This window comes from Sphaerodactylus townsendi, linkage group LG08, assembly GCF_021028975.2.
Source record: "Sphaerodactylus townsendi isolate TG3544 linkage group LG08, MPM_Stown_v2.3, whole genome shotgun sequence".
NCBI lineage: Eukaryota > Metazoa > Chordata > Lepidosauria > Squamata > Sphaerodactylidae > Sphaerodactylus > Sphaerodactylus townsendi.
The window spans coordinates 91982096-92004943 of NC_059432.1; the positions used below are offsets into that span (position 1 = coordinate 91982096).

A 22848-nucleotide genomic window follows, 5' to 3' on the forward strand; every position below is an offset into this window, starting at 1 on the left:
GGAACCACCTGCAGATTTTTTTTTAAAGGATGACATTCATGAGCTTTTTTTCCACCGGCTCCAGAAAGGAGAGGGCTGACGGAATTGACTCAAGCAATCTGCTTATCGAAGCTTCCACAGCCAACGCTTATGCATAGAAAGTGACTTTTCACTGCCTCTATAACGAAAATCTTTACATAGCACATGTGGTGTTGCCTGGGGTTGAAGTGTTTTCTTACAACTTTTTCATGGCTTTTTCCTTTTCTCTTTGAAAAAGCACTTAAAAATTCTCATTACAAAACCAAACACTGTGTTCCAAGCTGCCGTAAAAAGGAAGGGCTGGATCTTTCCCTTTTTTTAAAAAGAAAAGAAAAGAAAAGAAAAAATTATTGGCATTGCTACCTTTTGTTGTGAGAGGAGCACGAATTGACAGGATAGAACTACATTTCTATCAGCAATTTGCATACAGCTTGCGGCTCTTCAGCTCAACATGTTTTTATTCTCCACGTGAAACTTGCACATGGCGTGGCAGGAATATAATTTGCACATGCAAACATACACAGAGCCCCAGTGGCAGAATCATCTCTATATTTGAGCAGGTCCAAAAAATAATCACAGAGCTTAGTGGCATAGAAAGATGTAGGGGCTGCTTTCAAAGAGAAAAGGCTAAAGCAAGTTTAGGAGGATAAACGCTCTCAACAGGGTTATGCAATCTTTTTCAGCCCAAGTGCCATGAACCTCACTCTGTTTACCAGGGCTGGATTAAGTTAGTGAAAAGTCTGCAGCATATGTTATAAAGGGGTCCTAAATAACACGCATCACAGTGCAGTCCAGAACAGAGTTACTCCAGAGTTACTCCTTCAACAGGCTTTGACTGGAGTAACTCTGTTCTGGATTGCACTGTCAGTCTAAATATATACTAAACTAATACCATAAAGTTAAATTTGAATGAAATTATTTATTCGGACCATGTTATTAATGACGTGATGTCCGTAATGATTATGTACTCTACACAATTACACTCACTAGTCACAAGGCAACAGTAACTGACAGTCACTGATATCTGACCATTTACAGCCCAGCCCTGGAGTCGCACATCCATGTTGCAGACTCACCTCAGGCGGGCCATCCGGTGGCATAACAGTGCATGCTGCAGCAGCTTGGGAGCATAGGAGATAGCACAAAGGCCAACATGTCTGTGCACGTGACACAACAAGGAGCCAACATATGCCTACATACATGGAGGACCCACAGCACGCAACTCCCCTGACAAGCTAACCACTATGTTGCCAGCTTGCAAACATTTAGTGTGGGGCCCTTGAAAATGAGAGGCCCATAGCATCTGCTACTTTTGCAGCTCAGGTAATCGGCATTGCTGTTTACCAGTGAAAATGTAGTTGTGCAGCAAAACAAAAGGGAAGGGGGAGAGAAATGAGGGTCGTACTTGGTGAGAGACAGTGGGAGAAAGCTGAGCTCCACCTTTGTTGCTGGTGTCTCAGAGGCTCACCCCAGTCCCTTGGGTGGAGAACCGGTCTGGGGTGCTGAGCAAAATGGTCTGTCAGTGAGCCGGTGGGACTGCCAATCCCTGTGCTAGAGGTTTTTCAACTGATAAATGGCATGGAAAGAACAGATGGGGAAATTTTCCTCCTCTCGTAATGCTAGAAGTCTGGGTCATCCAATAAAGTGAATTGGCAGTAGGCTCACGTCTGACACAAGGACGCGACTTCTTGATGCAACTTGTAATTTATTACCATGCAACGTGGTAACGGCCTCCAGCCTATACCTTTTTCAATATAAAGATGACAGGAGATTTGAATATTCATCTGCCATTTCCTGTACCACCTTTGTTCTAGAATGTTCCGTTTGGACTCAATGGTGCTTTTTATAAAGCTGGACACATGAAGGTTTCTTATACTGGACACATGAAGGTTTCTTATACTGGACACATGAAGGTGTTTTATAGTTAATTATTCCATCAAGATCAGTACTGTCTACTCAGACTGGAAGTAGCTTTCCAGGGTCTCAGGTAGAGATCTTTCTCACCATGCACTCCTGGTCTTTTAAACTGGAGATGCTAGTCTTACAGCTGGGTAGGCTTACAGGGTTGTTTACATGCTTGTTCTACCCAAAGTAGTATCTTGCTTCATGGGATCAGTTCAAAGCATCACCTGGCCCCAAAAGGATAACCCCACACGCCTCGACAGAGGTATCTTTTGGGTCCTTTATAACATCTCAGAAGATGCTGGGGAGTGACACTCAGAAAGATGTAAATACATGCTAAAATGTGTACACCAGCTGCTGGCTAGTATGTTGTCCTACCTTTTTCAGCCAGTCAATATGGATAAATCAGAGATAACAGATGTGAATAACTCTGAAAATGACCCCACACCTGCCAAAGCAACCAGAATACTTCTAATGTAATTTAAAAAAACACTAAGCCAATATACCATTTAGATACAAAATCACATAAAGCTGCATTCCCAGCCAGCAGGGGTGCTTTCTGCTGATTATTTAGTGAGAATTTTAGAAGATTAATCTGTTTTAATGAGGCCTCCACTTCTGGATTACAATAATCAGGTTCAAATGTTAATTGCTAATAGGTGCTAAAGGGGGGAATCTACATCCCCCCCCCCCACTCGTTGATAAACAGAGAATTACTGACTTTTTAAACTAGCTCAAACTAGCTCATTATTATAGGATATAAAGCAGCATTAGCAAGTAGAGGTGTCAAGTTTATTCTGAATCTGTGCTACACTTTTCCCCTATGACATTATCAGGTGAGTGTGAATCTAAACAGAGACACTAACGGGAAGTTACTGAAGTGCGTATCGGGCCATTCACACTTTCACCCTCCAGTCTAACAAAACCAGAATTATATTTATAAGTACCGAGTTAGATTTGACTCGATAGATTTGTCATTGGAACCGCCACATTTTTAGTAGACTAAAAATACCACAGGATAAAGGCTGGGCATTCAGAATGGGGTTGCAGTCCAGGGATGGGGCAACCCTTCTCTACCATGTCCTTTTTGAGGAGGGGGCCATAGATCAGTGGTAGAACGAATGTTTGGCATGCAGAAGTTCAGGTAGTAGATGATGTGGAAGACCTCAGGCTGAGGCATTGGACAGACACTGCAGCTTCATGGGTTTATGCGTGTTCAACCTGCCACAGAGCCACTTCTTGCTCTGCAAAGAGGAATGTAGATACCATAACACAAACAGCATGTTTTACACTAGGGGTTCCCAACCTTTTTGAGCCTACAGGGACCTCTGGAATTCTGATACATATTTGTGGCACAGTGACAACATGGCTGTCACTGAAGGCAGAATCAACCACAAAATGTCAGGGGGAGAGTTTTTATATGGATAACTCTAACGATATCTCTTCAGTAACCAGACAGAGTGTATAACAGACTTCTCTCTATGATACATCTCTGAAGATGCCAGCCACAGATGCAGGCAAAACATTAGGAACAAGATCTACCAGACCATGACCACACAGGCTGGAAAATCCACAACAACCAGTAATGGTTAATGTTGGAGGGCTTAACTTTCCCCGTTTCCAATCAGGGACTGTAAATTGAATGTTTCTGAAATGTATTTGTACAAAAGTCTAGGAAATCCTGATTTCGCCCTTGTTGGGTTTCATTCTCAGGAACATGAAGTCCCTCTGGCCTCTCCCTTTCCTTGAACTTCTCTGTTTATGTTCCTGGTTCTCAAAGATATAGATTGGCCTCCCTAAGGAGAAACCCAAGATGATTATGTAACCGAAAAGGAACCCAAAACTACTACAATATTCAACCAGTGTGTCTAAGGAAGCAAACATCAAACTTTATAAGCTTACCAGCTCTTTTAATCCTCTTCCTCTCCTTAAGCTGATAGGGCTTGTGATCATGCGACAAAGGGATAGCATTTCCGTCCTTATCACATAAGACGCCCCTCGAATCCCCAACGTTGGCCACTGTGAGCTCCTTATCTGACAGTAATGCAATCAAACATGTTGTACCTGGAAAAGGGAAACGAGGGGGGGGGGGCGGGGGGAAACAAGACAATGAATTGAAAATCACTATTGCTCATATAAGACTTCCCCCCCCCCCACCTTTGTTATCTGTATCCAGCAGCTACTGGGAACAGACATTGAGTTTGTATCTGAACAAAACATCTAGTGTTTTGATGACAGCATGTTTAAATGTCTCTGATCAAATCTGGCAGTCAATTTTCCCTCCCTGCAATATTTTTAGTCTATCAGATTTTGGGCAGATGTTATAGGGGTCAATCCTCCAGCACAGAATTTCTCACCCACCTTGTCATTTAGGTGTTAATTTTCATGCATATTGTGGAAAAACAACCTTTTAAAAAACAGCCTATACAGATTATCTATTTTTGTTGGAGGATGTTAATTACATAAGTAATAAATAAAATGCTTGATAAAATGCACACACAAAACGTAGACACACACACACAAAATAAGTTAATGGAACTAGAAAATGGGCTGTAAATTGCAAGACGCAGAGGGAAATGCATTTCCAATGATAACCTGACAGCTGTCTTCCCCCATTGAGCAAGGAGACTAATAAAAGAGAAAATTCCTATTGACATATTGGCCTGTTCGTAGGCCCATGAGTGACAGCTATTTCCATTACAGGATGTAGTAGGAAAAAAACTACATCTGGGACAGCTTCGACTTACAGCTTTACGAAGAAATACAGACAGGCAGCTTCCATGCATTTGAAAACCCTGAGCTCCACCATTCAGTGAAGCAAGATGCGTATTCTCTGCACACACGCATCTGCCTTATGCTCACTTAGACCATTGGTCCATCAAGCCCAGTGCTGTCCATTTTAATTGGAACTCCAAGAACTCTCAGGCAGAGAGCTCTTCTCCCACTCTTGTTATTTGAGACATCATGCATCGAATCTGCTACCATGCTCTGCTTAAGGTATATAGTGGCTTCTTAAGTTGGTGGGTGGGAGGGAAGGCAGAATGGTATAGCCTGATCTTGTCAGATCTCGGAAGCTAAGCAGAGTCAGTATTTGGAAGGGAGACCTCTAAGGAAGACTCTGCAGAGGAAGGCAATGGCAAGCCACCTATGCTTCTCACTTGCCTTGAAAGCCCCTTGCTGGTGTTGCCACAGGTTGGTTGCGACTTGACTCAACTGATGGCTTTTTACACACACGCGCGCGCGTGCACGCACACACACACACACACACACAGATAGTTTTTGCTGCTTTGTGGTTCAAAACAAACCAACATGGGAAAGTAGTTCTTAGAAAGAGGTATTGGTATCTACAGTTTGGGTGACACCAATGACCAACCGCATTGAGGTTCAGGACAGGATTTGCATGAAGAGTGTGGGAAAAAACAATAAATAAAGGAATACCAGAGAGGCACTCCCTTTGCTTCCACTTAGATTTGGGAAATCCATCAATCTCTGCCCCCTGTACCCAGAACAAAAAAGATGGTACAATATGGTGATGAAGTCATCTATTGGAACATGTGGTTTGGAATAAGTTTGTTAGAAGTCATATGGCCTCGGGAGCAGGGGAGGGCAAACCACACTGATATTGACAAGCGAGCCAACTCACATGGTGTAGGAGACAGTGAAAGCATCCAAACAATCTTTTAGACCCTGGATCTATGCATGGTTATACCTTTTAAAAGGCTTTGCTCTTGGGCAATGGCTTCCATACTCTTTACTTTGAGGGGTCTCTTTCAGTGGAGTTGTTTGGCAAGAAGCTCCTGAACACCTGCCACAGAAGATTTTGACATGCCCTTTGTAACACAGGCTTAGGATACCTTTCTACTGAAGGCATGCCTTACAATACACATAACATTTTATAGTAGATTGGGCAAGCTGTTGCTGAAGAAAGCTTTCTGCAATTATTGATTTGATTTCTGAGGAACCTTTATGAAGAGAAGAAGAGTTGGTTTTTTCTCTATCTTAAGGAGTCTCAAAGGGGCTTACAATCCCTTTCCTTTCTTCTCCCCACAACAGACACCTTGTGAAGTAGGTGGAGCTGAGAGTGTTCTGAGTCAACTGTGACTAGCCCAAGGTCACCCACTTTTTTCTTGTGAAGAAGCAGAGAAGAAGCAGCTCACCAGATAAGAGTCCACCACTAGTGTGGAGGGGGGAATGCTGGTTCTCTAGATTAGAGTCTGCCACTTAATCACTACAGCATGCTGGCTTACAGGCTTTCCAAAGAATTCCCCACACTTTCTGGAACTTTTGTTTTAGTGGGACTAATGATGACACGAGCACTATTGCTGGGATACCTTTCAGTGGATACACTTGACCACACAGCCTTTAAGCTTTGAGTTTTGTGATATCATTCCCTTCTGTAACATGGGAACAACACAGCTGAATTGTCACAGTGCTAGTTACATCCCATTCTAATTTATTTGCTGGTGCATGTGATCCTAGGACTGGGCTGTGAAGGCTCGGATGAACCCTTACAGAGAGTGATTTGGATTTACTGGGTTGGCGAAAAGTCTCATAATTTATTTTGAGCAACAAGACTCACAGGCTTGGTGAAAATCCCCCTTCTTTAAAATGGATTTAAAGAGCTAGCCAAATGAATGACCAATAACAAAATTCCAGGAAAGAAAAAGATAATATAGAATGTAATTGGTTTACCATAGTAGTTATCTTGCAACCCTTGCCCAAAACAACCTTTAATACCAAAGGAAGCTAGTTTACAGAGGTGTGTTAACAAATATACAATTAATTGATAGAATACCTGTCACATTCTGACAAATGATACAGAAAAGCTCAAAAAACAGCCTGTTTTCTGTGTCCCCCCTTTTCCCAGTACCATACCAAAAGCAGCCCGAATGGTGTCTATACTGAAACTAATCTGAAACTAATTGACCACCTACTGAGGATTTCTTTCACAAGGGTGTAAAAGTAGCAAGGAAACAAGTCCTTTAAACAGGGACACTGAAACATTTCCAAGGAACACAACTTGACATTTAACTTGACTTATTTGAGGACTGCCGAAAATTAATTTATTTTCAGATCACTGCAATTCATGTTCCAGTTATCATTTTAATGGTAAATAAAATTAATTTCATGGTTGCTTTCATTTCCTTTTATGTGGGCCAGAGGAGTGCAAGGTGAATTTTCACCTCAGTTAGTTAATTTACATCTGATTATTCATAAGACTGAGACATCTGTCTTTGCATATAATGGAGACTCAGAAAGGGGAAAAATTATCAACTAGGCAGGAGATTGGCTGTGAAAAGCAGTTGTTTATGTATGCATGAAAAGAAAGGAAACATAAAGGCATATAACTGAAATATTCAACATTTTGTGTACCCTGAGCAAAAAAACCCCAAACCCTGATACCCATTCCAGCCAGCAATGTGGAAATAATGTCATTCCAATGATAGCAGAAGAACAGAGTTTATGTAGCATTGTTATAGTGACGACATGTTGGATTTTAGGATTAGGCTGTTAAGGTCAAGGTAGCTATTCCAAGAGAGCCTTTTCAAGGGAGCAACTGACATCTGCAGGACACCATGCCTAGATGGACCATTGTTCTTATTCAGCCAGACACCAATTCTCTTCCTGCATGTCACATAACATTGTGCAGCAGTCTCAGATGTTCAAGGTTTCAATTTACATATAGCTCTTCTTTCTTTATTAAGAAGGACAACAGAGTAATTCAGGTGACTGTGTCCAAGTCCAAGTCATCTTATCCATGTCATCTTATGTTACATAATCTGGTGGTGAGTGGTTTTTTTTTTTGGGGGGGGGGACACCTGATAATTTCTCCACTGAAGGAAATAAATTGTTGGCAGAAAAATCATGGAGACAGCCCTAAAAAAGCAGGTATAGCCAAAAAGGTTTAAATTGAAGAATTATACTCCATTACAATTCTGCTTGGGTTCACCAACATAATTAAAAAATCAAGACAAAAAATAGTGTATGTTTGTGTGTGTACACACACACACACACACACACACACACACACACACACACACACACACACACACACACACACACACACTTAGACACAAACAACTGAAAAATTTCCAAATGGCTCCCCAAAACAACATCTTTGACATCATCTTTTCTCCTCAATGGGAACCAAAAAACATTCTGCTCTCATCCAGGTTAGGCTGAGAGAGTGTGACTGGTGCATCATTTGGTTCCATGTTGGAGTGCCCATCTGAACCTGGTTCTGAACCCAGCAAAGTCCCATATTGGAGTGCCCATCTGAACCTGGATCTCCCAGATCCTAGTTCGATAGCACTACTAACCCTCTTGAAGGTTGCATTTGAAGGGATTCCATTTTTCAGTCATCTGAACTTCTCAATGGATACCACGTGATTTCATTCCAGAGTACAATGGATACTTCCCAGAGCCCAAAAGAAGGGATGGGCATAGAAAGGGAGAATCACAAAGGCTGGATGAAAGGGCAGCACCAAAAAGTAAAACATGAAGTAAGTACCGGTACCTAGCCCCCCCTTTTTTGTGAAGCTATATGTTTCCCTTTGTATCTCTGCAAAGGAAGAGACTAGTGACTTACTGGGGGGGGGGGGGGAAGAAAGCTGGGAATTCACTGAATCTATCATATCTATCGTTACAACAGTATATTGATTGAACAATATACTAGTCCTAAATTTTTAAGATAAAAAAGTCTCTTTAATTGTCTTTTCCTTGCAACAGTTCTGGAAGGTGGATGAGTATTTTTACTAAAGAGAAGCTGGCTTTTTGAGGCCACTTCCCTAAATCAGATTTGAACCTTGAGAAGGTGAAAGTTCCTTGTCTTAACTAAGACTCTGAGGCCCCTTCTGCATGGGCCAATAAGCACGGGTGTAGGATGCTAAAAAGCCAGTTTTGGGCAGAGGGGAACTTCGCACAGATCCCAACCTCAAAACGAGTCTGCCCCGTGTTATTTTCCCCAAACCAGGTTTGTTTGTTTGTTTGTTTATATTATTAGATTTTTATACTGCCCTCCCCCGGAGGGCTCAGGGTGGTGTACAAATAAATATATGCAGACAGGGGAAAGTTAAAACCAGTACAAATATAATACAAGCCCTGTCTCCCTATTAAAACCAATAACAGCAATATAGTCAGCATCCGAGAACTAAAACCGACCCCCCTCGAGGAACCCCAAAAGGTCCCCCTCCTAAATGGGCCACATAATAAACAGAGAACAAGGGGAGGAGGGGAGGGGACCGGGGGCACCCTCAGCAGCCGCCCCCCCCAAAAGCCCAGCAGAACAGCTTAGTCTTACAGGCCCTGCGGAACTCACCAAGGTCCCGCAGGGCCCGGACAGATGGAGGGAGGCTGTTCCACCAGGCAGGGGCCAGGGCCGTAAAGGCCCTGGCCCTAGTGGAGGCCAGCCGCATCATAGATGGGCCAGGGATAACCAACAAATCGGCCTCTGCTGAACGCAGAGACCGAGCTGGGACATGCGGAGTAAGACGGTTTCGAAGGTATGAAGGTCCCAAGCCACGTAAAGCCTTAAAGGTGAACACCAACACCTTGAAGATGACTCGGAACTCAACTGGGAGCCAATGCAGGCTACGCAACACAGGCAAAATATGGTCTCGAAAGGCACCTCCTGTGAGCAGACAAGCTGCCGCATTTTGGACCAGTTTCAATTTCCGAATCAGGCGCAAGGGAAGGCCCGCATAGAGCGAGTTACAATAGTCTAACCTGGAGGTGTTGAAAATTGCTAAACTAGTGAGTCTTTTCAAAAATCCTGGGTTGCAGCCACTCGTGAATGAATGGCCAAGCAGAAAGTGCTTTATTTACCTCCATCCTCCCCCCCCCTTTTTTAAATTGTGGCTTATATCTGTGTAGCTATGCAGGTGCAGATGGTCGTATCGTGAGACATCAGCATGGCTGTGGGGGTTCATTTGTGCATGCCTGTGTAGCTATGCATCACTGGGAAGTAGATTAAAAAAATAGATGCGTCTCTGGGCAAAGGCGTGGCAGCAACCCGGATTGTATCTGTGGGCTCCAATCGCTGCCTGCATGGATGCATGTGAACCCGAAAACAGGAAAACAGGTTCCTTTATCCTGACTGCAAACCATTATACATTTGCTGTGTGGAAGGGGCCTTAGACAGAAGGATGCCTGAGCTTCTCTTTTCCTGTTTTAGTGACATGTGACTTGATTGTAAGAAAAGGTTTACCTGCTAGGAATGAAGAAAATATTTTAAGCCACTACATACTACATGGAATGTTTAATGCAGTATTAGAGAATTAGAGGGTTTCTTTACTTCTGTTCTCCTGTTCCAAAATTTTATTCTGCAGTGCATAGTCTCTAATTTTAGTGTAACTAGCAGACATTTCTAAAATTCATTCCAAAATGAATTGAAGGTTCAGTTTAGTCATCTCTCTTTCCCTTCTACTCTACCAACGTACGTACACATGTAGATTAATATACCATTACAATCAATCACAAGCCTTTATTGGCATAAAATAAACATACAAAATCAGCATACAAAATTTGCCCATTATTGCTCACAATTATAGACACTGGTAATTATACCATTACAAAAAAAGCACCTTTGATGTGATTGCATCAAGAACCTTTGTGTATAATAGTTTAATGATATGCAAAGGTACTCTTGGGCACTGGGAATGACTACACTGAAAGAATCTCGGTACAACTAAAATGGCGTCCAGAATGCTCTTTTGCAGTACTATATTGTTGCTTCAAAACACATTGGTTATGTAGAGGATCAAAGATGAACAAGATCTATAGGCACTGAAAGCTGTGAGAAATAGAACATACGCAGAGCTCTGTAAAAAGAAAGTGGGGGTGTCTGGAAAAATTGAGTTTGCTATTTTGTGGCTCCAGTTCAGAAACAACACTAGATAATTTGGAACATGAAAGTCCAGACAACAAGAATTTCAGAAGCATTCCTAGCATGTCTAGTATGTCTGTTCTAGGGGAAGCATGCACTTATTCCCCCCCCCCCCAATCTTGTGCACGAAAAGGGAAAGGATGCACTTATTTTTTTTTCTAATCTTGCGCAGGAAAACGGGAAGACATCAGCAGGATGGTAATTTTCAGTGTGATTTATGGGAGTCCATTTTCCATCTTCAGCTGCAGGAATGATTGACAGCAGGGCTAGCACTAAGCCCTTGACCCTACGTGGCCGGTTGCTTTCATGAGTATACCCATGTCACTTTGTTTTCCTTTTCCCCTATTGTTATTTCATTCGCTTAACCTTGTATACTATGCTTTAGCTCTCTGCTTCTCAGTTGCCTCCAGATTTAATGCAATTGCACAATGGAAAGTTCCTAACACAAAGGGTCCAAAATTGAGAACACATGTTGTGAGTTAGTCCCCAGACGCTTGCGGTGGAGTTTGAAAGGAATAGAAATCACCAGGAAACTAGAAAGCTCAGATGAAATGAAAGTGTAGCTTTCCCTGCATAACCAAGAGCCTGAAAATAGCAAAATGCAAAATGAAATATGGTAACGTTGTAGGTCAAGCAGGTATCTTCTGAATTTGCACGGGTTTACAGAACATTTGCAGCCCTCCCATCCCTGATCTTGCTTCATCACTCTCTTCATATTCATCAGGCTTTACACAAGTTGCAGTTACAGTCCTATTGCTTTTGGATGAATATATTTAACATATATCAGTGCTGCCTCTGATTCTATCTATTCCATCCTGTTGGGTTGTGAGATCAGCCACTGACAAGTTGTGAGAGTCTGCAGCAGTGACTCCAGTCTCAGGGAATACTACTGGAAATTATAAAGAACACAGGTGACCTGAATGGCTCAAGCAAGCCTGATCCCTTCAGATTTCAGAAGATAAGCAGGGCTGGCCCTGGTTAGTTCTTGGATGGGAGATCACCATGCAAGCCCAGGCCCACTACACAGAGCCAGGCAATGGCAAACTACCTCTGAACATTTTTTGTCTTGAAAATACTAAGGGCGGGCAACTGTCAGCTGTGACTTCATGGCACTTTACATACCCACACTTTACACACACCCACACACCCACACCCCCCCCTCATAAAAATTACATAAATTAGAAACTTACATAAAACAGAAACGTTTAAGAGGGCATTTGAGGATCGTTTCGAGCTGTGAAAGCAGTGAAACTCTTTTTAAAATCAGCTTCTTTTTATTGCTATTTAAGATGCAATTGTTTATTATTTCAATTGTGCTGTTGACCTAAACATTTTTGCTAGCAGAGTCCCCATTTAACGTACAAATGCTATAATAAATAGACACATAATAAATATTAAATGAAGTTTGGTCACCATTGGCTTGAGTATCAACAGTAGGATTATCTGTAGCCCTGTACGTAGTTATATAATGTGAAGCTTATTTCTGGTGAAAACAAATGAACCAACTGCTAAGCAATTAGCATGGATGTGTTAAGTGTCCTATGCAATTTTTGCTACTAAATGGAGCCCTTCAGATTACAGAAAATACACCACTGTATTTCCTTTACCCCTTCCCCTCTAGAAAAAATCCTACTAATCACCTCACTAACATCCTAAAAACTGCATTTCATCGTTATGGCAACTAATGCTTCATAAATTGCTATGATCAAGAAAAAAGTCCTGGGCTTGCATGGTGGTCTCTCCAATTATCGAAAAAGGCTTTCCCAGTTTGGGCTGCATTTTCTATACTTCTACTCTGAACTTCTTTTTAATTAACAAAGGTGTAAGATGAAGAGAAAGTGAAAGAGGAGGTGGTGGTATAACTCAGGAGAAGTAAGAAGCAAAAAGAAGAAAACCAAAGCTGTAGTATAGAAGAAGAAGAAGAAGAAGAAGAAGAAGAAGAAGAAGAAGAAGAAGAAGAAGAAGAAGAAGAAGAAGAAGAAGAAGAGTTGGATTTATATCCCCCCTTCCCCTCCTATAGGAGACTCAAAGGGGTTTACAATCTCCTTTCCCTTCCCCCCTCACAACAAACACCCTGTGAGGTAAATGGGGCTCAGAGAGCTCAGAAGAACTGTGACTAGCCCAAGGTCACCCAGCTGGCATGTGTTGGAGTGTACAGGCTAATCTGAATTCCCCAGAAGAGCCTCCACAGCTCAGGTGGCAGAGCAGGGAATCAAACCCGGTTCCTCCAGATTAGAGTACACCTGCTCTTAACCACTACGCCACTGCATGGCTGTTCCATGGTCAGTGATAGCTACAACTTAATTTTTTTAAAAAACTTTTCTTTTACATGTAATGGGATGTCAAAGAACTATCTGGATGGATCTATTTTCCATCAATTGGTCTAATCCAGGGGTAGGGAACCTGCGGCTCTTCAGATGTTCAGGAACTACAATTCCCATCAGCCTCTGTCAGCATGGCCAATTGGCCATGCTGGTAGGGGCTGATGGGAATTGTAGTTCCTGAACATCTGGAGAGCCGCAGGTTCCCTACCCCTGGTCTAATCTCTTAAAGTAATCCATGTTGGTGGCTATCAGTAGAAGTGAATTGGTGAACTGTCTTTCCACAAAGCTCAACTTCCTTCTCAGGATCCTTAGAAGTTAACTATTGCATAATCTCTACTGCATGTACGTACTCTAAGGTGCCACATGGACCACAACTTACCATGCTATATATCATATGACTACTATAATACATTTTGAACTGCTTATAATCTATAGGAGGATCACTCTGTTTTCCCAGTATATCCTGAAACACAGCAAACACCCTCCTGGCTTTTAAAACAGCAGAAGATAGGTCAATGCAGAGCATATGAACACAGCATTCTTCAGAGTCAAAGCTTAAGCAATATGTCACAATGTATAGCTGAGAGAATCAGGGTTCAAATTTTTGGGCACTGATAACTTAGGAGGCACAGAAGCACTTCACTGTGTCAAATTTCAAATGTGTTTAGAAGAACACACCCTTCGATTCTCCTGCAGCATTTGAGAAACCTGGACTTATGAGATCTTCACTAATGTGAGCTTTCTGCTCACTTGCTCTTTATTGCCTCTTCATCTGAAGAGTGCCTGCAAGCTGAGAGAGGTAGCATGGTAATTACTTTTATTCCATTGGTTGCCAAATCTGAATATTAATTACCACTGTTAACAATGAGAGCAGCATTTCCAGCTACATTACCGTTTCATATGCTTCTCTATCACCATGGTGTATTCAAACACCCATGGAGATGCTGCATAATTCATTTCCCACCCTCATTCCCAACACCGCAAATTAGAAGCTAATAAAAAGCAAATCTACATCGGGCTCGAAGTCTGCTCCTTTGAAGGTAGCATCATGGGAATTTTTATGTTTGTGGTGAAAATCATACAGAAATGCTCATCAGCGCTTACATTTTGGGCTCTGATATTATGGCAGAAACAAATTCAGTACGATGGAAGAGCGTCTAGACTCTGTCCCACTGGACATGTCACTGGTCACAAGTGATTCTCCAAATCAAAGACGGACAAATAATTCAGCTTGTTATGGTGCCTCAAATATATTTAAAAGTTCATTAATGGGCTGAAGGAGGGGTAGATTGCATTGTTGAGCAGGTCAATACTGTATTATTGGTTTCTAGGGCGAAAAGCAACACAATGCAATGGCTAACATCATCTGGCAGTAAGAAATAAGCACCAGGTTCATAAGATTTTTGTTAATTTTAATTTCATTTAAAATAATGTAAAACAATTTTATCTAAAACAAATTTCAGTCAATGTATTGTCGAAGGCTTTCAGGGCCAGAATCACTGGAGTGCTGTGTGGTTTCCAGGCTGTGTATGGCCGTGTTCTAGCAGCATTCTCTCCTGACGTTGAGCCTGCATCTGTGGCTGGCATCTTCAGAGGATCTGATGTAGAAAAGGAAAGCAAGTGGAGTATATATACTGTGAGGTCAATAGGTGAGGCCATCTGAATAGAAGTAGCTTGGCATGTGAGTAACAATGAAGTTTGTAGCATGTGAGTCACAATGAAGATAGCAAGGTCAATAGGTGAATGCATCTGAATAGAAGAAACCTGGCCTTTGTTCCCTTTGATTGCTATTATCTATAGTTGTCCTGTGTTTGTGTGTGAATTAAGACAGTGACTAATCAGCTCCACACAGGCAAAACGTCAGGAGAGAATGCTGCTAGAACACGGCCATACAGCCCGGAAACCATATGGCACTCCAAATTTCAGTCACTTTTATACCCAACAACAAGATTTCCTACAATGGTATATTAATTGCAGTTTCCCCTCTGCCTGTAGCATGGGACCTGGTTTTAATTAGATGTAATTCATTGTTTTGAACGAACTGAGTTTTATTCCTCTAAGGAGTGGGATAATTCATATTGGTAGACACTCTATTTTTTAAAGTATGGGACAGAAATGTTTTAAATGAATAAAGCAAGGCGTGTGTGTATGCTACTTGGTTTTTTCCTTAACTCTGGTGACAGCCTCAGAAGCCCACCCTATCGTCTCTAAGGTACCCTTTATCTTATTTATTTATTGCACTTTATTCTGCTTTCTACAAAAAAATCCTGTGAGGTAAATGAGACAATTGACTCAGTCACAGGGAGCTTCACAGTGACTGACCCAAGATCACCCAGTACCATTTTATAGCTCACTGGGATTTCATCTTAGGTTTCTAGCATTACTTTACTCCCGACTCATAAAATAGATGTTAAATCTTTATTTTGAGGGAAAAGCTAAATGGGAAGGACTCCTTAACTGTTGGCCAGACTGTTTGTGGGTCCTCCAGTCGTTCTTGTGAGAGCAGTGTCCATCTCCTTTCCTTTCCTTTATGTTTACATCTTCAGAGCTCATACTTGTAACTGGTAGAAGTCATTGCTGACTGTTCATTATGTTTTGTACTTGAAGTACGTGAAGTAATAGGGGACTATAAGATCATCAGCTCTGGAGGTCTACAAAACTACACCACTGAGTGCAAAAGGTGCTAGGCATGCTCTCTTGCTACCTTATAAATGCCACCCTACCTCTCCGCAATGTTTGCCAATATAACATCTAACAGTACGGCAGTCATTCTTTGAAATGAACCAATCAAGCCTCCGTATCTCTCACTTTGCTCTTTGCTGTTGCATCAAGTCAGTTCCTGGTTCTCATTCCCACACAATATACTTGTTCTGTACATCATTAAATTCCTTGCCTGCTTCTCTACAAGCCTAACTGGGCAAGATGCTGGGAGATCCACAACTGGATCTTCCCAAGTTTTTTAAAATGCAAATTTCAGCTGCACGAGGCTACAAATCTGTTTGGGAATGCAGCACAGTTTTGTCCATCAAAAGTGACTCCCTTGATAGGGAAACAAACTTTTTTTAACTCAATCTTAATCCAGCTCCACACCTAAATTTTGCTCACAAGCACAGAAAGACAATAATACAAATGGAATAATGTAAGAATACATGATCTGGTTAGCTGAATCAGTCTATGACATAATTCTGCATTTTGTCTCTCACGGTGATTCTTCTGGAAAATCCACAAGCAGAATATGGCATCAAAAATCCTCCTCTGCTTTTGCCCCTTCCAGCAACTGGTATTCAGAGGTAAACTGCTCTACAACCTGGAAGTTCTACTAAATTAATATGGCTAATAATGTCTGATAAACCTATTCCAGACAAAATGTGCTGCCAGTAAACATTAGCAAATCTCTTCAGAAATTGTTTAGTGTACCAGTTAAAGATGAATTAACAAACCTAATATTTGACATGCACTCTTCAGCAGGGCACACTCACTCCCTTTCTCTGCAAACTTCAAGCTAGGATTTATACACTGAGGGAGGAAAGGTAATCACTATGAATAAATACAACTGCTTTGGGCAGGCGGTGGGACTGCTTTGATCCCTTCAAAATTATGATTCTGCGTATTTTTTTCCCCAAGATCTGGATTCTATCCTTACTTTGGCTATGGATCTTGTGTAATGATAGGTAAAGCCATGTACAGTATTAATTTTAAAACCCTGCAATAGATTTGGAGATTAAAATAGCTCCAGAGAACTGGAGTGATCAAGATTAAGCAGCATGCAAAACTAGCTGAAGAGGCAGCCCCAGAGAAAAACAGATGCTTACCTGAACAATATAGAGTATGCCTCAGCAAAAAAGATTATTCTAAGCCAGGCAGAATCCCCCTAAACCAAATCTGGGATAGGCAGGAGGGGAGGGGAGGATGAGGCCTGCTGGCAAGCACAGTTGGGAAGTTCTTTGTGCAATCATGAAACAATAAAGAGAAAGCAATCTAGGTAAACAAATCTGCCAAAGAAAGATTAGAGACAGGGAAACAGAAATGTCTCTGCCAGCCCAAAAGAAAAAGTGGGGAACAGACTGCTCTGGCAAGACTAGGTGTGATACCTCTCTCATAGTGGGTACACTCACACACGCTCCACACATGGGCAGCTGCACCCAATGCCTAAGGTGGCTGGGGACAGTGTTGCTGCCACCCTGCCCTGCCACCTTTGAAGAGCTTGACTGCAGTGTGAGAGGCAGGGGAAACTTAAAAAAAACCCGCCGCCACCAGAAAGCCCTCCATAGGGCTAAATGAACTTAAAATGGACTAAACGCACCACCTAAAAAAACCTGGGTGCCACGCTACTGATCCTAAACCCCAAGTGGAAACTAACATTGCCCCCACCCTGGGAATGCCCCGCCCTCCTGCTCTGGCATCCAATCAGACACCAGTGTTGCTCTGCGGCAGCCTTGGGTTTGTCTGCTACGGAGCTGAGAGGTGGCTGGATGCTGGTGCAATTGCTTCCTGCACTGTCAGGGTGGCCCCTTATGTAGCACTGACTGCTTCCTAAAGTTCTTTCAGCCCTCCTTTTCTGTGTGGACCCATAATTCATGTAAAATGCTTGTGTGTCTGTTTGTTACCATGGGTGGAGGCAAATGGCTACACTGTCGAAAAAAGTAGTCGCATTGTAAACCTGTGACTAAATGTAAACAGCTGCCTACCTGTGAGTTGATAGCTCATCAAAGGTACACCTGAGCAGCCCAATCTGCATAGCAACAGGTGCAACCTTAGTAGCTGCACAGCGTCACACTGGGTTGTTCTGTGCTGTACTAAAATAGGCAAATTATGTCCTAGGACAGTGAATTCTGCAAAAAAAACTATACAGGGATGCAGCCCCAAAAACTGTGACTGTGATAGATCGCAGTTTCTTGCTGGTACTCTTCAAGAACAAGAGTCAGTTCTCACAACTTTTACATCCAGTGCCAAAGAATTGGATTCTAACAATTCCCTGCTGCCAAGATAGACTCAATGGGCTCTCATCTACTATGCACACGGTTCATTTGATCCCTTGGAAATTAAGCAACGCACAACAACAAGATGCTGTCATGTTTGTACATTTGGACAATTCCCCAGAACAAAATCAGACTCTGCTAGCTGTAACTTCAGTCTGACCCCGATACAACATAGAGACAAATTATATGAAGGTTAATGATATGAAATTAATTGACCAAAGCATAAATGCCTTGAAGGCATAAAGTGCTATACAAGTCCTAAATTCTTCTTTGTCCATATGGGACAGTGGTGGCGAACCTATGGCACGGGTGCCAGAGATGGCACCACTCCCCAGAGCCCTCTCTGTGGGTACGCACGCACAGAGTTTGTCATGTGGGGGGGGAATCGCCCCCACACCCCACACACACATCTAGGCTGGCCTGGGCCGCTGGACTTGATGTGCGTGCACATCAGCGAGCAGGGAGGCTGGCGGGCCTGGTGCCTGTGCTTCAGATGGCTGCTGTCCGGGGGTGGGGGGGTGGGGGCAGAGGCGGCAGAGATGCTAGAGAGATGCTAGAGAGGGCAGCGCATGTGGGACTTGCTGGAGGTTACAGCAGGCTGGCTCCTCGAGGGGATTACTCAGGCTAAATTGCCGCGTTGGCACTTTGCGATAAATAAGTGGGCTTTGGGTTGCAGTTTGGGCACTCGGTCTCGAAAAGGTTCGCCATCACTGGTATGCGATAATCTTGTTCTGCTGAGGCAATGTGGTACATCATTGAGTTGTATCTGGGTGAAAACTGATTTAAAAGTGAAGAGAACCAAGCTGTTTTCAGCACTTCTTCTTCTGGTGTCCATGTTGTGGAAAGGGGGGGGGGGGGAACCCAGCCAGAAAGATGTTCTAAATGAGCTTGCACCAGATTTCTTAATCAATCGATGACCATACAGAAACTGAGATTATTGATGGCCTTGATGTAAAAGAGAATTTCAACCTTCCCGCAACCCTTCCTGAATGTGTACTTTTGCTCTTTCTACGTACTTGTCATTGAATATTTCTTATATTTATTCATAATTTGATTGACAGGCCACCTTTCCCCATGACGGGCTAAGGGCAGCTTACAACAAAATTTCATGGTTAAAATACAGTCGGCTTCTGGCGTACCACCCGAGGATGCCGAGAAACCAAATCTAACTAAGGGGAATGAAAAAATAGAGAAGGGAGGGAAAAGGACCAAGAAAGGGGATGGAGACAAAGACAGGCAATTTATATGTGGCAATTTATAGTTACAGAAAAGGTCAAATCAGTGGGCCCACTGTGCCAGTTAGTGCTACTTAGAGCTATTTGCTGATCCAGTTACATCAGCTAGTCAAATAATTTCAAGTTTCCTCCATGTAGTAACCATTTTATTTGTTTATTTTAAATTTATACCCTTCCCTTCCCCTGGGTCACAGGGCTTGGGGAGTCTCACAACATTCAATAAACCATCTATCAAAAGAGATAACACACACAGCATCTTAAAACATAATCTGTAAGATAATACCCTAGCTCAGACATCAGAATAAAATATGACCTTGTGGTACCTGACAACCAACCTCCCGGACTACTGATCAAAACAGGCGGCACTGCTAACAGGTGGCAGGGGCCACTATTGAAAAGCTCTTGCCCTTTCTGAGGACAGTGGAGCCATCTGTAGGCTGGGCACCATAGTCCTGCACTACAAAAACACAGCTGACCAAATATATTTTGGTGCCAGGTTTAGCAATCAAAATGGAAGCTCCTTTCCCAGAACACGATGAAACATAATGAATTTGCCATTCCTTGGTGAAAAGTGCTATCAAGTCACAGCTGACTTATATGACCCTGTAAAGTGGCAAGATACAAAGAGGAGGTTTGCCATTCAAGGACGTAGGTAGCAAGGGTTCCTGGGTTCAGCCCCCCCCCCCCCATCCCCCCAATACATGTTCGAAACTCTGCCTCCGTTTGTGGTTTTTCTGTATTTCTTAAGTGTTTTTTTTCCAGTTTTTGGCCTGCAGTGGGCACAGTTTTAGGCTAGCAGCACCAAAATTTCAGGGAATTTTTGGGGGAGACTCCTGATGATACCACCCAGGTTTGGTGAGGTTTGCTTCAGAGGGTCCAAAGTTGTGGACTCCCAAAGGGGGTGCCCCATCTCCCATTGTTTCCAATGGGAGCTAATAGGAGATGGGGGCTACACCTTTGAGGGTCCATAACTTTGGGCACAAAACTCAGATTTTGCACTAGACTCCATTTTCCCTAGCTACGCCTCTGCCCGGAGGGGAGGGCAGAAGGGACTGCCAGCTGCTGGCTGGGAGCCCAGCTGGTGTGTGGGGGGGGGGAAGGCAGGGAAATCTGCCATCCCTGGCTTCAGAAAGCGGCTTTTATAAGCTCTGAGGCTGGGACGGGGAAGGTGTGGCCACACCCCCACTGGCCATGCCTCGAACCTCTCCATAAAAAATCTATACCTACGCTACTGTTGCCATTGCATGCCTCTGCAGAGTAACCTTGAACTTCCCCAGAGGTCTCCCATCACACTAACCAGGGTTGACCCTGCTTAGCTTCTGAGACCTGATGAAGTCAGGCTAGCCTGGGTCAGACAGATCAGGGCCTACACTTTTCAGTGGCCCAGCAAATCAGCTGCCGGAAGTGGCAGTCTATCTATGATGTAGTCCTGGTACAATGAAAGAGGGGGGGAAAGACAAACCAAAACATTAATGGTACCTGTATACCTACCATCTGTAGAAGCATGTATTACATCTTTGTTTAATTTTTTGGATTTACCTGGGTGACAGTTTTCGGCACACCATTATGCCAAAACACATAACAAAAAGTGAGAAACATAAAATGTGGTGATTATTCACTTTAGTGGACTTAACATAAATTCCCCCCCCCCCCCCCGCAATTTTTCTTTCCTCTATTGTTCAAGCTTGAATTCACACCATAATTAAGCAAGGCCTAATACTTGCGAGCTCCAGTAATCTAAAGATCATGCAATTATTTGCAGCAACCCAAGGGAATAGGGTGTGTGTGTTGGCAGGAATTGGGGGGAAGGAGAGAACAAATTTATTAGCATTTATTAACTGGTAATATCTGGTCTGATTATGAACTACACATTTTAATTTTGATGACAAAATTTTGGAAAGTTATTGCATTTCACCCATGTTCTATTTAGATTCAGAAGCAGCCCTATCACCTTGTCCCTCTTATGTCTGTATCCATGCAGCTGGCTTAAATGGTGACCGAAGGAGTAATCCATGCACAAAACTCCCATTTGGATGATTGGTTCCTAAGATGCATTTACAGTGGCAACAACAGGGAAATTGAGATGTTTTCATGTTCATGATGATGATGCTATGTTCCTTCTCAAATTTTAAAACTTGGCTCCACTTCAGAACTAACACAAACTTCAGCTGCAACTATACATTCCATATTTCCCCCTAAAGCCAAGAAATTATCATAAGAACCGAACCAACATTTCAGGAATCTAGGAAGGGTAATGAGAGCACTGACACCTCCATAGATCCAGTGTGGATCATGGAGTGTCTTCTGCTGGGGGCATTCAGTCGAACCTGATGGGGAAATGAATGTCTGAGGATTGAATTTCTTCCTGGAATTTCTTGGTTTCATCTCATGCCACCCCCCACCCCCGATTGATTTTATAAGATGTCACAAAGGACCTTGGTATCATTTCAACCCAATTGTCATTGTCACATACTATTTTCTGCAGTGCCAAAATTAAAGAATGTTCTGGAAATGCGGCCTAATGTGACATTGTACTATAGTGCCAAGATAATTATACTCAGCATACGAGCATCTGAGATTGGCCAGAAGCATTTTGAAAGGATTTAACTATTCTTAAGAAAAGGAATATCCAGCAGACAGAAAGCAGTGCAATTGCCTGAACTCATGCAGATTATTAGAATATTTTTTTCCCCTTCACATATCCGGTACAATTCACATTAATCCTTCTCACCTTCTGCTGTTATGAAAGAATTGTAGAAATGTTTACAGACAAGAAGGATTTAGGGGCTGGTGGAATGTGTTCCTACAGCTAAGAATCTGCTCTTCTGATAAAGGAAATATGGATGATCCCCACCCCACAAGTAAGGTGGAGAGGAAAAGCTAGCAACTAACAAATCTTTTGGGTGAGATTAGGTTTTATGTATCAAAGCAGAGAAAGTTAATCACTGAAAAATGGAACCACTTTCCAGCAGCCTTTCCATCTTCTGGACTTTTCACTGTGCTGGCTCATGAATATAAGGCATCTTTCAACACGAAAACGGATGGCCGTACAGCCCCAACATCTTCACACTAGACAAAAGGAGGGTGATTAATTACCTTTTCATTTCTCAAAGAAAAAAAAAGATAATACAAGAGGGAAACTGTAAATTCTGAGATGTTGATCTTTCCACTACATAGAGAGTGGAACGAGACACCAGATGTAGTTTTGTAACTATTCTATCCTTTTGTTTTAGCATGTAAACTGACTGTGAGCAGCTTGAGGTTCAACAAAGAACCTGCAAGGACGTGCTTAATTCTCTCCCTTCCAGTCATTTATGCACTCAAAGTCATACTTCTTTTCTTCCCCAAAGGGAAAAGAGATAAGGACTGTTACGTTTCACTCCTCCTCATGTTTCATCTCCTCAAAGTAGAACAAGGAAGTGTTGAAATGGTTTGGTCCATTTTGCTACCTCAGAATTCTACCACCTCTTTTTACTGCATATGGAGACAAGGTCAGAGTAACCTTT

The 22848-nt window shown here is 42.6% G+C and overlaps 1 protein-coding gene across 3 annotated transcripts in view; it reads right to left on the minus strand.

The window, feature by feature from the left end:
- Positions 1–22848, minus strand: part of PPM1L (protein phosphatase, Mg2+/Mn2+ dependent 1L) — a 200566-nt gene that overhangs the window by 7374 nt on the left and 170344 nt on the right. For all 3 annotated transcript variants that reach the window (XM_048505075.1, XM_048505074.1, XM_048505076.1), the window contains one exon: positions 3823–3984. In XM_048505075.1, coding sequence (XP_048361032.1) covers positions 3823–3984 — 162 coding nt within the window. The remainder of the gene's footprint in view (positions 1–3822; positions 3985–22848) is intronic.